This window comes from Rhinoraja longicauda, chromosome 4 (assembly GCF_053455715.1).
Source record: "Rhinoraja longicauda isolate Sanriku21f chromosome 4, sRhiLon1.1, whole genome shotgun sequence".
Taxonomy (NCBI): Eukaryota; Metazoa; Chordata; class Chondrichthyes; order Rajiformes; family Arhynchobatidae; genus Rhinoraja; species Rhinoraja longicauda.
In genome coordinates this window covers 42773607-42791362 of record NC_135956.1, presented here as the reverse complement: position 1 = coordinate 42791362, position 17756 = coordinate 42773607, and the positions used below count along the sequence as shown (strand labels likewise).

General features: G+C 48.2%; 1 gene segment (V, D, J or C); it reads left to right on the top strand.

Moving 5' to 3' along the window:
* The first annotated feature begins 12967 nt into the window (after positions 1 to 12967).
* On the top strand, positions 12968 to 13490 carry LOC144593010 (T cell receptor gamma variable 9-like). The segment is given in 2 exon segments: positions 12968 to 13052; positions 13147 to 13490. Coding segments are annotated over 2 exon segments (429 nt in total).
* The last annotated feature ends 4266 nt before the right edge of the window (positions 13491 to 17756 follow it).

Genomic DNA, 17756 nt, shown 5'->3' with positions numbered 1-17756 from the left:
GTATTATCCATGTCTATGCATACCTTCATAATCATATCTCAGTTCAAGCATGAGTCTTTCGTTGGAATTCTTGGAGGCGCTCCCATGCCCGTCTGACTGTCTCTGGTTCTCCATGTCTCCCGACGGGCTGCCACGTCACCATTTGGCGGAGTTGTTCAAGCAGCGGCGGCATGTCCGTGTCTCCCCGCGGCTCTTCCACTTTGTAGCCTCTCCGTTGTAGCTCTCGCACGGCTTCCCTTGGTTTGTTGTAGGTTTGGGGTCCGCTGTCCCAGTGAATACGTATCTTGGTGAATGGTGTCCCCCGCGGGGGTGGGGCGGATTCCACTGTGGCCTTTGAGAGGGAATTGGATCAATCCATGTTACCGATAACATTTGCGAAAATACAAAGAGGCCAGGAGGTGGAACCAGCCACCACCTCTGATGGATAATTGGCACAGACGCGATGGGACAAATAGCCTCCTTCGGTGCTATAACTATTCGATAACTCTGTCAGAGATATTCTCTTTGTCCTATCCCTCCCTTTCCCAGTCTCACTGCAGTTTACCTTGTTCTCTCAACTTCTTAGTTCTGAAGAAGTGTCTGTGGCCTGAAACATTATTTTTTGTTCCCTTTCCACAGATACGGTTTGAACCATTGACTGTTCTAGCATTTTCAGTTTGGGTTTCAGGTTTTCAACATTTGCATTTTTCTTTGATTATTTTTTCATGTGCAAAAGCGAGAACTAGTGTGAATGGGTGATTGATGGTTGGCGTGGACTCAGTGAGCCAAAGGTCCTTTTTCCAGGCTGTGTCTTTCAATTTAATCAGTTATGACTCATTTAATCATGGAGGGCCCAAGGATCAGGGCACAGATTTAATATTTACGAAAAGATTTACGAGGATGTTCCAAAACCTGAGGGCATGAGCTATATGGAAAGGATAGGCAGACAAGGACTTTAATCCTTGGAGCACGGGAGGTTGAGGGGTGATCTTATAAATGTGTATAAGATCTTGAGGTGAATGGATGGGGGGAAACCACAGAGTATTTTACCCAAAGTAAGGGAAATCAAGAACCGGGGGACATAGGATTAAGGGAAGAGGGGGAAGATTTAATAGGAATCTGGGGGCAACTTTTTCACGCAGATGATGGTGGGTATCCAGAAGGAGCTGCCAGAGGCGATGGTTGAGGCAGGTACTACAACACAATTTAAAAGTTAGGTTGGATAGGAAAGCTACACAGGCAGGAAAAATTTAGAGGAATATTGGCCAAACGAGGGCAGGTGGGACTGGTGTAGATGAGGCATCTTGGTCGGCAGGGGCAAGTTGGGCTGAAGGGACTGTTTCCATGCTGTATAAATCTATGACTCTATTTGGGCAAAAGATAGAATAGGAATGTCAGGGACAAACATTTATATTTACACAGAGCGTCGTTATGTTCTAAGATTTACTGTGGGTGGTGGAAATGTTAGTCAATGCTTTCTCAATCAATTTCTAGGTTTCAGATTTCTAGCATTCAGTTTTTTAAATCTTTAAGAAGGGAATTGGATGGGTACCTGACCCAAGTATTTGGGCCAGGCCTGGGGCCATTTTAGTTCAACTTTATCTGAGAGGGTGAATGAAATGCAGTCAAATTTTGAAAATAAGTGATTTTTCAAAATGTAAGTCAAGTGAAAAAGTTAAAAATCTGCACATTCTGAAAATTTGAAATAAAAATAGGAAATGCTGGCAATATTCAGCAGTTCAGGCAGCACCCCTAGAGTGCCTTCAACAGGAGTGGGGAAAAGAGAAACAAGTGCTTCAGATCCAGTGACCATGTAAACAATAAATTACATTTATGTAGGCCCTCATTGTAGAAGACGGTTTTGCAGGAATTCAACTTAAAATACCAAAACAAGCAGGTTTAAAACAAGTGTGTGTGTGAAGGAAGTGCATATGCTGGTTTACACTGAAGATAATCACAAAATGCTGCAGTAATTCAGGGGGCCAGGCAGCATCTCTGGAGAAAAGGAATAGGTGACATTTCGGGTCGAGACCCTTCTTCAGACTGAAACTGTCCTGAACTACTATCTATTTCATTGGTGGGCCTCGAACTATCCTTGATCGGATTTTTCTGGATTTACCTTGCACTAAACGTTATTCCCTTATCATGTATCTATCTATACACTGTAAATGGCTCGATTGTAATCATGTATTATCTTTTGGCTGACAGAATAGCATGCAACAAAAGCTTTTCACTGTATCTCAGTACATGTGACAATAACAAAACTAAACTGAACTGACCCAAAAGGTCACCTATTCCTTTTCTCCTGAGGTGCTGCCTGGCCGGCTGAGTTACTCTAACATTTTGTGACTATCTTAGGCTTTCCCATGCACCCCCCCCCCCCCCAGCCCCCTCATTGTTTATTTCGGCTCCTCCTCCCCTTTCCTGGTTCCATCCAAATACTCCCAAGCACAGGGTTCCCTCATCAGTTAGTTCCATCTGTTTTTCACCTCTCCCCATTTTCACCTTCTTTGCTTATCATTTTCCAATTTCCAGCCTTTGTGTGGCCGCTTGTCATCCTCTGGCCTCTGTCTTCAGCTTCACCCTCCTCTCCCTCTACTTGGCTCCATCCATCCTCTTTCTCATTGCCTGTGTCCACCAACATCTGTCTCCCAACTTAACCCCTCAACTGTTCCCCCTCCCCCATGCGGCTTCATCTTCCCGTCAAAGGTCTCCCATCCTCAGGCTACCTATCAAAGGTCCATATCTCGCCTTTCCCCTTCCCCTTCTACCGTCTCTCTCAGTCCTGCTGCAGGTTCGCCACTTGAAAAGTTATCTCCCCCCCCCACCACCCTAGATGCTGCTCGACACAGATCCTCCAGCAATTAATGGTTGCAGAGGGAAGTGAATCTCTGGAATTCTCCGCACGTTTAGAGGTAGACACAATTTTGAAAGAAATGTTTGAAAAGAAGCAGTTTGGTATTGGTCCAGATTCCAGCATCTGAAGCCTTTTGTGTCCAAATGGAGCCTTTGCGTCACTACACCCCACCCCACTCTTCCGTGAAAAGTATTCTTAAGTTCTCGTAGTTATTCAATATCGAAAGGGTTAAAATGTGAAGGAAGAAACTGCAGTTGCTGGTTTACACTGAAGATATATACAAAATGTTGGAGTAACTGAGCGGGACAGGCAGCATCTCTGGAGAGAAAGAATGGGTCAGTCTGAAAAAGGGTCTCGACCGGCAACGTCACCATTCCTTCTCTCCAGAGATGCTGCCTGTCCCGCTGAGTTACTCCAGCAATTTGTGTCTATCCTCGGGTTAAAATATGAGGCCATTTTCATTCTCAGTATCCCTCGACACACAAGAACACAGGAGCGGGAGTAGGAGCAAGAGGAGGATTAGGAGCAGGATTACAAGCAGGGGTAGGCGCAGGAGTGGTCTTAGAGTCATTCAGCACCGAAACAGGCCCTTCGGCCCAATTTGCCCATGCCGACCAAGATGCCCCATCTACACTAGTCCCACCTCCTAATCCCACATATCCCTCTTTACATTTCCTAGACATATAGCTATCCAGTGGGAGCGGGAGTAGAGACAGCAGGAGCGAGGTCGGAACAGAAGTAGGAGTAGGACCAGCTTTAGAAGCAGGAGCAGGTGTAGGAACTGGAACTGGAGCAGGAGCAACAGTTGGTGCAGGAGCATGAGTGGGAACAGCAGTAGGAGCAGGAGCAGGAACTGCAGTTGGCGTAGGAGTAAACCATTTCACGCCTAACCCACCATTCAATGTGATCACCGCGAATCTGCCCTCGGCCTCAACCTCTTTGTTGGATCTCCACGGTCTTTAATTCTCCACTTCATAGACTCACAAAGCTACGCAGCACGGAAACAAAAGCCTTTGGCGCAGCACGTCCATGGTCTGTAAAACATGTCTCCTTCCAGCAATCCACATGGGTGGAGAATTCCAGAGATTCACATCACACTGCGATAAGATTTTTTTAATGACCCTTCTCTTGAAAACAGTTTCGCTCGTCTGCAGGGGATTGTGAAGCGAATCCACGTGGGCTGTTAAAGTGATGGAGCCCATAGAAGGGTTTATTTGGCGGGGATCTGGAAGAGCGCGGAATTTCCACCTACCACCAGGCTGCCGCACTCAGGCCATTCATGGAATCAAAGGTGGGGAATAATGCTAGAAACGGCGCTGATACAGAAGATCAGCCGTGAACGCAGAACAGGGGTTACGGATTCTCAACATACCAGCGGGGAGATGTCGGGGAGCCCCACTCCACTCATCCCACACACGTTAACAGTCAGTAGTAATATGGCGAGCCCGCGTCCCGCACTGCAGGTCGCAGTGCTCCACAGACACAGAACCTAATGCGTCGTTTCTCATCCAGTCGGCACGCAGACAGTAGAGAGGCCAACACTGAAATATGCTAGCGGGAGGTAGAAGAACTTGCTTGGAAAGGGGGTTGTGTAGCTGGAGCAGAGGAGAGATACAGCAGAGGATAAACACCAGTCAATGCATGTCTGAAATGTCGATCTGTTTCTCTCTCCAGCGTTACTGATTTCATGTTAGATAATGATCAGTCTTAATGCGAATGAAATGGCGAGCAGACACAGGGACCGAATGGCCTTTTGTACCAATGGTCCGGAAGAAATGGCTGAGATAATTTCAACTTAATTTGTCGCTTGTAAAGGAAGGAAGAAATGGACCACTGTGTGTTAGCACCTCTCACACCCACTCTCCAGGATGAAACATGACGCCACCGGAATAATGCAAATCATTGATGCGGGCTCCGCCGAGAGGGTTTCGGGGTGGGTTCAGCGCCGACTCCAATAGCTGGCCGAGTGCGTGAGGGAAGTCACTTAATTCCTCTCATTTTCTGAACAGCGGTCCATCCGAGCGGACATGTGGCTGGTTTCCTGTTTTTTCGTGCTCGGTTTGAGCTGTGCGTGTTAGATGACTCTTCAGCTTTTACCGGTCTCTCCCGCCGCACAGCATTTTTAATCAAAATATGTTCTTTTATCAGGTGGATGTTTGGCCCAGACCTTGATCCAGCCCAAAGCATCGTTAACCTCACTTGCCGGTAAAACAATGCGAGTCTGGTGTCAAGTGAATGATGTCAAAATTGACAGCGCCAACCCCATTCACTGGTACCAACAGAAAGCCGGGCAGCCGCTCGCTAGGATACTCTACTTTGGAGACAGCATTGTACGGGATCCGGGATTCGGGAGCTCCTTCAACGCTGGAAAAGCCACTGACTCCGAATTCTATCTCGCAATTGAATTAACGGTTGAAAATGCTGCCACTTATTACTGCGCCTGCTGGGTGTACACAGCGTGTAACAGAAACGCAATTTCCGCACAAAAAGCCAGAGCAGGTGCCCGTCAGAGGGTGCACCTGATCCGGAGACTGCAACGAACCCTCGCTGCACCCCTCGCGTACTGCCTCTCCCAGGGACAGGCGCTGGGGTCCGAACGAGTGGCGGCCGCTCCTGGAGTGACCGGATCTCCAGTTACAAGGAAGCGGTTCCGCTTCAATGATGAGGCTGTGACCCTTGGACACTGGCCCGGCCGGTGGGGCGGCAAAAAGACTCGCACTGCGCGTCTCCGAGACGGTGACTTGCGCTTTCCCCACAGAGTTCCCAATCACCCGACTCTACTCGGAACAAACGGGCGCTGCGCGTCAGAAAACATCATCCCGGTTCCAGGACATTACTGCAGGGGTATTTTCTTCCACCCAGAAATCTCCAATTGTTTCATCAATGAATTTCCTTCTGTGTAGCAAGTGTGCTAAGCAGTGACAATCTACAGCAAATGAGTCTAATGAAACATCCTTGCTATTCCATGTCCAGAAAAAGACAACTGGACCAGCCACTTCACCACTGGGGCAACACGTACAAGACTAGAAACCCTGGGCTTTCCATTACCTGCAAGGCACAAGACAGGTGTGTGATAAAGTAATGATTTTCCGGCTGGATGAGTTTAGCTCCAAACACCTCTCAAGAAGCCCAACATCATCTAGAAAAAGATATTCATTCACTTAATTCAAGAGTCCAGAGTTTAATTGTCATGTGCACGGGGACCAGGACAATGAAGCTGCTGCTTTACAGACATATTAAATGCAACAACACTACGAACAATTATACTATAAATTATCAGTTAAAGCAGCTAGCCAGACCACAATAGTATGAGACAAAATAAGTAGTGGACCTTATAGAAAGTCCATAGTAGTCTGTTGCTGATGTCAGGTTGTGCAAGAAGACTCAAGAGCCTTATAAATAATGGAAAAAGATACTCTTAAAGCGAATGTTTTTCAGGCTCTTACCTCTTCTTTCCAATGGTAACAACAAGAGCATGGTTAGGGTGGTGCGGGTCTCTAATGATATTAGCTGCCTTCTTCAGGCAGCACTCCTGTGGATCCCGTCAGTGGTGGAGAGGTCAATACATGTTGAATTGTCAGTCTATTTGCTCTCCATTTATAGTAATTCACAGGAGTATTCAGTGCCATGCCAAATCTCCTCACACCTCTGAGGCAGTAGAGATGTTGACGAGTTTTATTTTGTAATTGCATCATTATGCTGGGCCCAGGATTGATCATCGGAGATCTGTGTACCAAGGAACTTGAAGTTGTTGACTCTCTATACTGCCACCCCACTAATGAAGACGGGTGTAAGGAAACCTCTGTTTTCATTTCCTGGTCAAAAATTAGCTCCTTGGTCTTGCTAACATTGAGAGCGAGATTGTTGTTCTGGTACCACTCAACCAGATTATTATCTTCACTCCTGTACTCTGACTCATCCTTACATTGGTGGTATTATGTAGTGAATTTAAAGTATGTGTTGGAGCTGTGTCTGTCTGCACAGTCATGAGCGTAGAGATGGTATAGCGGATGACTGAGCATGCAGTCTTCATGTGCTTCTCAAGGCCGGTGTGGAGGAGTTGTGTTTGCCAATTCATACTAATTGAGTTCTGCCAATGAGGAAGTTAAGGATTCAATTGTATTGCGTCAAGCAGAGATCAATTTTCCCGCATTTAACAATTGGTTCGGAGCGGGTGATGGAGGTGAACTGTACCCCACAGTCAATGACCAACAGTCTGGCATAGTATAGGAAAATAACGGCAGATGCTGGTACAAATCGAAGGTATCACAAAATGCGGAGTAACTCAGCAGGTCAGGCAGCATCTCAGGAGAGAAGGAATGCGTGACGTTTCAGATCGAGACCCTTCTTCAGACTGATGTCAGGGGGGCGGGACAAAGGAAGGATATAGGTGGAGACAGGAAAATAGAGGGAGAACTGGGAAGCGGGTGGGGAAGAGAGGGACAAGGAACTATCTAAAGTTGGAGAAGTCAATGTTCATACCGCTGGGCTGCAAGCTGCCCAAGCAAAATATGAGGCGCTGTTCCTCCAATTTCACGCGGGCCTCACTATTGCACTGGAGGAGGCCCACGACAGAAAGGTCAGACTGGGAGTGTGAGGGTGAGTTGAAATGCTCAGCCACCGGGAGATCAGGTTGGTTAAGGCGGACTGAGCGAAGGTGTTGAGCGAAACAATCTCCGAGCTTGCGTTTGGTTTCGCCGATGTAAAGAAGTTGACATCTAGAGCAGCGGATACAATAGATGAGGTTGGAGGAGGTGCAGGTGAACCTCTGTCTCACCTGGAAAAACTGTTTGGGTCCTTGGATGGAGTTGAGGGGGGAGGTAAAGGGACAGGTGTTGCATCTCCTGCGGTTGCAGGGGAAAGTGCCCGGGGATGGGGTGGTTTGGGTAGGAAGGGACGAATGGACCAGGGAGTTACGGAGGGAATGGTCTCTGCGGAATGCAAAAGGGGGAGGGGATGGGAAGATGTGGCCAGTAGTGGGGTCCCATTGGAGGTGATGGAAATTTTGGAGGATGATTTGTTGGATACGATGGCTGATGGGGTGGATTCTATCCTTGTTACGAATGGGGGGAGGGGGAGCAAGAGCAGAGCTGCGGGATATAGAAGAGGCCCTAGTGAGAGCTTCATCTATAATGGAAGAGGGGAAGCCCCGTTTCCTGAAGAAACAGTTTGGCATATGTATTTGTGCTGTCCAAGCAGTTCAGTGCAGTGTGGAGAGCCAACAAGATCCACTATTGATCTTCTGTGGTGGTCAATGAATTGAAGTGAGTCCAGATCATTATGAAGGCATTAATTGATACTGGTCACAATCAATCTCTCAAAGCACTTCATCACAAGAGACATGCCACTAGTCGGTCATCATTGAGGCATGTAACTTGCTCTTCTTTGGCACTGGTGTTAAGGGATCTTGGACATTTGTAATAAGAGGTTGAAGATGTCTGCAAAAGCTCCAGCCATTTAGTCCGCCGTGACCAGCTACATCATCAGGACTGGATGCCTGTCGAGGGTTTGCCCTCATGAAGGGTCTTCAGATCCTTCTGAAGATCCTCTTGTCCCTATATCTTCCCCCTCTCATCCATCCAGGGACACTAGCAGTCCTTCCAGGTGAGACAAAGATTCACATGCACCTCCTCCAACTATTTTAACTCCCCTTCCTATTCGTTTCTGACCTTGTTGAACTGGGCCGTGACCATGCCAGAGTGAGACCACACGCAAACGGGAAGAGCAGCACCTCTCATTCCAATTAGATACCTTGCAGCTTAATGTTAGTTTAGTTTATTATTGTCATGTCTACCGAGGTACAGTGAAAAGCTTTTTGTTGTGTATTATCCAGTCAAACAAAGTCTGTACATGATTACAATCAAGCTGTCCACAGTGTACAGGTAAAGTATGAAGGGTACAACATTTTGTGCGGGACAAATGCCAATAAAGTTTGATAAAATATAGTTCAAAGGTCTCCAATGAGGTAGATGGGAGTTCAGTACGGCATACTAGTTGGTGAGAAGACGATTCAGTTGCTTGATAACAGCTGGGTAGAAACTATCCCAGAATCTGGAGAAATATGTTTTCAGACTACTGTGCCTCTTGCCTGGTGGGAGAGTGGAAAGGAGGGAGTGACCAGGGTGAGACTAGTTTTTGATTATGCTGGTGGCCTTGCTGAGGCAGTGTGAAATGTAGATGGAGTCAATGGAAAGGCATGTTGGTTTGCCTGATGATCCACAACTCCCTGAATGTCCACAACTCCCTGAATTTTCTTGTGGTCATGAATGGTGCTGTTCCCAAACCAGGCTGTGATGCATCCCAATAAAATGGTTTCTACTACGGGACATCTGTAGAAGTTGGTAAGTGTTGTTGGGGCATACTGAACTTCCTCAGCCTTCTAAGGAAGTAGAGGAAATGTGTAAGAAGGAACTACAGATGCTGGTTTACATCGAAGATAGGCACAAAATGCTGGAGTAACTCAGTAGGTCAGTCAGTCTGAAGAATGGTATTGACCCGAAACGTCACCTATTTCTTTTCTCCAGAGATGCTGCCTGACCCGTTGAGTTACACCAGCATTTTGTGTCTGTCTAAGTAAGTGGAGACGCTGGTGTGCTTTCCCTGCCCGAGCTTCGATGTGGTTGGTCAAGGAAGGATTTTTGGAGATATTTATTCCTTGGAACTTGAAGCTTTCGACGATCTCTACTTCGGTGCCTTTAATGTACATTGGTGTGTGTGTGCCTCATTGCTTTCTGAAGTCAAACATAATCTTGCTGACATTGAGGGAAGGTTTTATTATGGCATTAGGTTGCAAGATTCTCAATCTCCTTCTTGTACTTTGTGTGATCATTATTTGATATCCGGCCCACTGTGGTGTTGTGTTCTGTGAACTCCCCACGCCCCACACACAGACACACAACCCTTCCCCTTCTCTCCTGCTCAGAGGAGGCAGAATGATGCAGCTGTAGAAATGCTGACTCGCAGCGTCAGAGATCTGGGATAAATCCTGAATACAGGTGCTGTCCATACAGAGTTTGTATATTCTCCCTGTGACAGCAAGGTTTTTCTCCGGGTGCTCTAGTCTCTCGCACAATCCAAATATGTGCAGGTTTATTGGTAATTGGCTTCTGTAAATTTCCCCTAGCATGGAGGATGTAAAGGTGGGATAACATGGAACTAGTGTACGAGTGATCAATGGTCAGTGTGGATTTGGTGAGTCATGCTGCATCTCAAAACCAGGCTTTGTCCTGCCCCACCCCACTTCTAGCTTCACGCCACAATCGGTCTGAAGAAGGTTGCCGGCTAGAAATGTCACCTAACGTATAGGAAAGAATTGCAGATGCTGGTTTAAATAGAAGATAGACACAAAATGCTGGAGTAACTCAGAGGGACAGGCAGCATCTCTGGAGAGAAGGAATGGGTGATGTTTCAATCTCAGACATCAGTCTGAAGAAGGGTCTCGACCCAAAACGTCACCCATTCCCTCTCTCCAGAGATGCGGCCTGTCCTGCTGAGTTACTCCAGCATTTTGTGTCTATTTTCGAAAGTTCACCTATCCATGTTCCCCGGAGATGCTGCCAGACCCGCTGAGTTACTCCAGTACTCAGTCACTTTTTGTACACCAGCACTTGCAGTTCCTTGAGTCTCCAAGAATCTTCAGATGCTGGTCTTGGAGACTGAGATCAGAGCGTCATGGGGGGATGTGGGGAATCGTGAAGGCATACTGTTGTTCTTCCCTTTGATGCGAACATAGAAGGCATTGAGCTCATCCAGAAGTGATGTGTCTCTGTCACCCGACCTACTTCGTGTTACCTTGTAGGACGTGCTGATATCCAAGCCCGGCCAGACCTGTTGAGCATCCACCTCAACAACCGCCCTGAATATTTATGCTCAGCACCGGTTGCGCTCTGAGCAGGTTATGAGATGCACTGCAATTATTCACCCATATTACTCTGACAGCACTTCCAACCCTCTTCCATCATAAATTAATTTAACTAGTGCATGGATACCTGCAGATTCCCCTCCAGGTTAGATGCTATTCGAATTTGGAAATGTATATCTCTGTTCCATGGGCTATAGAGACTTATTTATTACATTCATTCAATACCTGGGCAGGACAATTTCTGGACTTGAGTGCCCTTATTTTGTTACTACCAGCGAGAAGGTACAGGAACCTAAAGACCGTGACCTCCAGCTTCAAGATCAGCTTCTTCCCAGCAACCATCAGGTCTTGAACACTAAACAACACTAACCTCAGCAACTATGATCTTCTATTGACTGTGTCTTTGGTTTCGTTGCGGACTTAGATTGTTTTCATCATTTTGGATATCTACTATTAATGGCTATTAAGTTATGATATTTTGATTGTTATATATTGTCAGCGTGCTGTTGCATTTGCCAGCGTGTTAAACTGCAGGAAGTGAGAATTTCATTGTTCCGTTGTCGGTATCGATGTCAATTATATAGCCTTGACCTTTGACCTTTGGTCGGGGGTCGTGCAAGGAAATGGCGCCCAGGAGAAAGACCTGCGGTCGATGACCTTAATGAATGGGGAACGCGTTGAAAGGGACCACCGACGTGCTCCTCCCCCTTTTTCTACTTTTGTTATGTTCTCACTTCTCTGACGTGACATTTGAACCCATGAGAGATGAACCGAAGTGTCCAAGCTTTACAGATCCCTTCAAATTCTTGGGATTGCAAGGAAACAGAACAGAACGGTGGAAGCACTTAGCAGGTCGAGCAGCAGCTATGCTGCCTGATTGAGATTTCAGAACTTCTTATAATCACCGAGCTAGCAAGGACTAATGTTGAAAAGATAACGGGGAGAACACAAGAAGAAACGAGATAATGTATGAGGCAAAGCGCAACCAGGAAGGCAAGCATGGAAACAAGTAACTGTGAATATGAGAACGTAGAAACAAAAACACGACAGATGCTTGTTTATAACAAAGGTAGACACAAAGTGCTGCAGTAAGTCAGCGGGCCAGGTAGCATTTCTGAAGGAAAAGGACTGGTGACAGACTTTCCAGGGCGGGCTCCTTCAGTCTGAAGAAGGCCCGAAACGTCACCTATTCCTTTTCCCCAGAGATGTTGCCTGACCCGCTGAATTATTCCAGCACTTTGGGTCTAACTGTGAATGTGATCTCATTGCTGTTGCATCCAAGCGAGCGAAATCTCGAGCGACAGGTATCAACTGCATGACTTCAATGTCGCAACTTATTGATTAGAAGGTGCTCCGTCTGCAGACTGGCCGTAAAACTACTCATGTTCCCACCTCTCTCTGGGGAAAAGTACGCACAAATCAACTTGTAGATGGACATCCTGCGCTGCCGCTGGGAAACCGAACCACAACCGGGGCACCTCCCATTTAATTCCAATCATCTAATCGGAAGAGCTAGTCCATCCGAATAGTTACCGCGGCGGCATGTCGCTCCGTTGTCTAGTTACCTCCTGGTGTTTTTTCCTTGGTAAGTACTATATGGAAACAACCACTCTCGGTCTTTCCTTGTCTATGTAGCTTCAATGTCTTTCAGTTACAGCTGGATATTCTGCCAATGAATTGCAACAGCCTCAGATGTCGATCACGAAGCCTGCGACGACAACCGTGAAGATACAGTGCTTGGCACAGGGTCTCGATGATATCCATTGGTATCAGCAACAGACCGACCAGGCGCACAGAAAATCCTGCGCAATAGCAAGGGGAAATCGGAGCGGGATCTGGGAATACCCGCTAAATTCTCAGCCGAGGGAGGTGGCTCTTCTTTCTCTCTTGTAATTGATAACACCGACCTGTCTGATGCCGCCACTTATTACTGTGCCAGTTGGATTATCACAGTGTGAAGCAATGACAGGTGGTCGATACAAAACCCCCCGAAGCGTCTCCGGCTGCTTGGCCGCTCGCCGATAGGGAAGGTCCGGTTTATTGCCGGGGGGGGTTAGGCATTCCCAGTGAATAAGTGGGATTGGTATTGTATTTACCGATTATTTGACACTCTGCCTGTAGCGCTTGGTTTGCTTTCCAGCACCGCGTGGTGGGGCTGAGATCCGGAGTGAAATTTAGCTCTGAGCTGGAATATTAAACGAGATCGCACCAAATGGATCGGCAACTTCCGGGTACGACAGAGTGGGGCGTTGGTGAGACCAGTAGCCAGCATGCCAGTCGCCGGGCTGGACGCGACGCCCCAACTCCTGAACATGAAGGCGACCTTGGCTGCTATTTTATTGATCACCTTTCTCGGTCAGTGGTTAGCATTTTAACGACCATTTTCATTAGCCTTTCGCTGTCACCGTGTGGAAGATTTCGAAAACCATGTGCTCTTTTCCTCCTGCAGGTAAATCGGCGGCTCAAATGTTGACACAGTCTCAATTATCGATCACCAAGGGTCCAACGAAACCTGTCCACTTTTACTGTGAGGTTCAAAATATAGATTTCGAAGAAGCTATTATACATTGGTACCGACATAGGCCGGGGGAAGGGCTGCAGCGGCTATTGTATTTTAAGAATCCATCCGACACTCAGAAAGACGTGGCGGACGAACGATTCATTGCTGGTAAAATATCTGAGACTAAATCGTACACTCTGCTCCTGACGAATATCCGAGCGGATGATGCTGGTACCTATTACTGCGCTTACTGGCAACACAGTAGCCCAGAGCGACGGGAAACTAATACATAAACCTAACTTGTGCGCAACGTGTTCAGTAGTTCGAGACCAAATCACAGGTGTGGCGTCTGCAGATCTCCGCGAACATCTGCGTATACCGAGGGCCATTCGGGTTTCTCCACGATGTTATTTGCATTTTATTTTATAAGTGGGATGAATAAAGTTGTTTTGCCAAATAAAAAATGCGCATCAACGTGGATCCGAAGGACATACATAAGTTCATAAGTTCTTATGACAGGAGCAGAATTAGGCCATTTGGCCCATCAAGTCTACTTCGCCATTCAATCATGGCTGATCTATCTTCTCCTCTCAACCCTCCTGCCTTCTCCCCATATCCCGTGACACCCATAGTAGTCAAGAATCTATCACTGCTTTTAAAATACCCATTGACATCGCCTCCGCAGCCTTCTGTGGTAATGAATTCCACAGATTCACCACCCTCTGATTAAAACAATTCCTCCTCATCTCCTTGGTAAAGGATCGTCCATTTATTCTAAGGCTTGCACCTCTGGTTCTAGACTCTCCAACTAGTGGAAACATCTTCTCTACATATGCTCTATCCAGGCCATTCGCTATTCGGTAACTTTCAATGAGGTTCCCCCTCATCCTTCCATATGGAAACGGACGAATACCCGAGTCACTTCTGTCGCCCCCTAGAACGGGCTCACAATGGTCACAAGGAACAAATAGTTCAATCTAGGCGCCCCCTCTCTGAACTAGAGCAATCGTACACCACGGGAAAATTGTCTTTCGGCTGTAAGATTTGAGAAGTTTTCCCTCATTCTGAAAGCAACACCAAACCAAAGAGCTGCAGTTTGGACATTTTAAACGGGAGACTGGGGCTGATAGCGGAGAAAGGCTGCGGTCAGTTTACCAAGGGATGTCACAATCTGTGGGTCCTAAAATGGCCGCAGGACCTCGTGACCAGCCACAAGAGCAAAAACCTTACAGCCCAGTCTCTAGGTTTCTGCAAAGCCACGGCCAGAACAATGGATGGGTATTGGCCATGCAGATACCTGCAAAACCAGGTCGAAGTCCAGACACTGGGGCGCTGACATCAGCATACTCACAATGCCCCAAGCCGACCTACACAGTTAATCTCGTTAAGGGGGCACAATAGCCCATAGAAAACTACCTGGTAGGTGATGGGAAACCAGTTAAACCCATCACCTTGCAACGAAATACCAATTAACACCGTCTGGCCATCCCCGGTACCCCCGGACATAAGCGCAGATCAGAGAGAAAACTCATATATATCTTTTAAACAAAGAGATCCCAAGATCTGGCGGGAGATAGGACGGGTCAGAATAATATAACTGGCCACGACTTTTGGGTTTTAAACTCAAGTCAAACGGATGCAGGAGGAAGAAAAGACAGGCAAGAAGAAGCGAAGTGCAAGAGAGAGGAACCGGCACGCAACTCGAGAAGAAATACTGCAAGAAAACCTGCAAGGAACGCAAAAAATGGAAGGAAGAAACTCAGGGGTCAAGCACGACCCTCACGGAAAGCAGCGGAGAAGCAGCACGAACAGCCAGTAACCCCAGTAATAGCCCCATGGTGAGCATGTACCCCGATCCTGCATATCCTGGACATAGTTTAGTGTAGAGGGGAGGGTGGTTTAATTAACGTGGGTGTATAAGTAAATATGTGTTGGCCAATTTTGTGATGTGTCGTACGTTCCCCATCTTACAGTCGTGTATATGTCTTGTAGAACTGTACGTTTTATAATTCATAGTCAAAGGTATTCATGTATATGTCTTGTAGAACTGTACGTTTTATGATTCATAGTCAAAAGTATTCATGTATATGTCTTGTAGAACTGTACGTTTTATGATTCATAGTCAAAAGTATTCATGTATATGTCTTGTAGAACTGTACGTTTTATGATTCATAGTCAAAAGTATTCATGTAATTCGGTATGTGTCTTATAGATATGTCTTATAGAACTGTGAAGAGCATTCATGTACAATAGTCCCAAGCGCTCAATAAAAGCCTTTTCCATTTAAACCCTGGTCTTCAAATGTGGTCTGGTTGAGTTTTTCTGCACTATCAACGCTCCTGCATCTCAGTCCAGTGTCTAGAACCGTCGGGGGTGAGTGGGTCGAACCACTCACGGGGAACCAGTGTGCGCGGCCTGGTCAAGGGATCAGAGCAAGGCACGGGGACCTTAGGTCGGGCGAAAGCTCGGCGCAGAAACCCCTTACAGATAATGGCGACCACGAAGGGACACTGGCAGCAGGATGATAGTGTGCCAGAAAAAGATTTTAAAACTAGGGATGCAATGGACGAGCGCATTGCGGACTACGTTTTTAGCAAGGTGAATATCACCAAACAATGGATGTGTGGTTTGTTAGAGGACAAGCGCCCACTGGATGCAGCGATCCGGTGGACGGCCAGTAAAGCCCACAAGAAATCTGTAGAAAAGGCGGTCTGGCTGACCTGCTATAAAAAGCAGGTCCAGCTTTTGGACCGCGTGGTTGAGGCACAGGCAGCCCAGATCAGGGACCTTCAGGAGGAGGTAGAGGAGAAGGCTGCGGGTGGGAACCAATTGATTGAGGCTCTGGACTCTTTAAACAAGGAGCGCCGGGTCGTGACCAACCGCCACAAAACCAGGGTAGAGCTGATGGAGTGTCAGATCACTGAGGCTATGCTCAGTGAGGGCAGGGTACGGGAGCAGTGCGCTTTTCTGAGCCACCAGCTGGAGACCCAGGAAGAGAACTTTAAGGTAGTTAGGGCAGCATATAAGATGGTTTTGGAGGACAGGTCGGAAGGGGCCGACCACGGGGCCTGCCTACAGGAGATAGAGGGTCTGCGGGGTGCTTTAAATAAAGCAAGCGGGCTGGTCTGTTTGATGAACCCCCCCACGGGCCAGTCACTAGCGGGGGCGAAGGTCCCGGTTCCGGTCCCTAGAAAGACCATGGTGGCTTCAGCCCCCAGACTCCACGATCCCCCTAGCTACGAGGCATCCTGGAAAAGGGGTAGTGTAGGGGAGAGAGAGAGAGAGGAGCTCCCGGTCGAGGACTCGGCGCCCATGTGCCCGGTCCTGGAAACCAGACGGGGACCCACCGCGCTGAATGGGGACGCCGGACCCATTGAGAGCGAGATCGTGGTGCCCCACAGCTCCCAGCAGTTAAGAGCTATGATCGGGCATGTTGCAAAATTGTCCGAATCAGGGGATCCTTCATTGCATTTCAGGGAGATCGAGCAAACGGCCGCAATCAACGGTTGCGACGAGGGAGAACGGGCAAAATTGTTGCTGTTCTCCCTGGACAGCTCGATCCTCCAATGCCTCTCAGATGAAAGTAAAAGAGGGACCAGGACCTACGATCTCCTACGGGACGAGGTCCTAGAAGTCTGGGGGATGGGCGATGAGGGTCCATTTGCCCGATTAGGGAAGACCCTCCAGATGGAGGGAGAACCCCCAAGGGTTTTTGCGGCGCGACTGTGGACAGTATATCAGAGCAGCTGCCCGCACGTCCCCGCGCGGGATGTCCTGGTCGGGAATGGGAGAGCCCAGTGGCTCCGATGTTTGGTATCAAACAGCCTGGCGGCCGTCAGGGAGCAGGCGAAAGCCTGGTTTGATCCCACAAATAGTACGGAGGAGACGGTTTTGGACCGTCTCACGGTAGGGTATAGGAACACCTGGAGTACGTCTACCCGACTAGTAAAAGGGAAGGTGCACGTAGCAGAGGCTACTGCACCGGCCCAAAAGGAGTGGCGACAGGAGGGTAACCCTACTGCACAGTCCAAGTGTTTCAGGTGCGGTAAGGTGGGGCACTGGCGGAAGGATTGCAGGGTCCACACCAAGGAAGATAGGGTTGGCACCACCCAGCGCGCCGATGTCCCAGTTAAGCCCGGGATCATCGAAACGATGATCGAGGTGATGCGGTCCCTCATGGCCACACAGGGGAAGGTGGCAGTCGCTACCGGCTCCCCGGGTGCGGGGGGGGGGGGGCACTGGACATTCCCCAATGACATCAGCCCGCGCAGCCCGCTTACCTGTGTCCTCTCCGCTACGATGCGTGGAAGAGGCCACTTGTGGAGATGGTAGTGGAGAGGCAAAGGGGCAATTATCTGTTGGACACGGGGGCTTCATGCACCGTGGTCCACACAGAGGAACCCTTTGACTCTCCCCTGTCCACAGGGGTCCCTTTCGCACTGGCGGGGTTCACAGGGAAGGAACAGGCTGGCGCACGTTCCATCCCGCTGTCCGTTCATTTGGGGACACTCCATACCACATGGGAGTGTATCCTGATGAAGTGGACAGAAGGGGGTGGA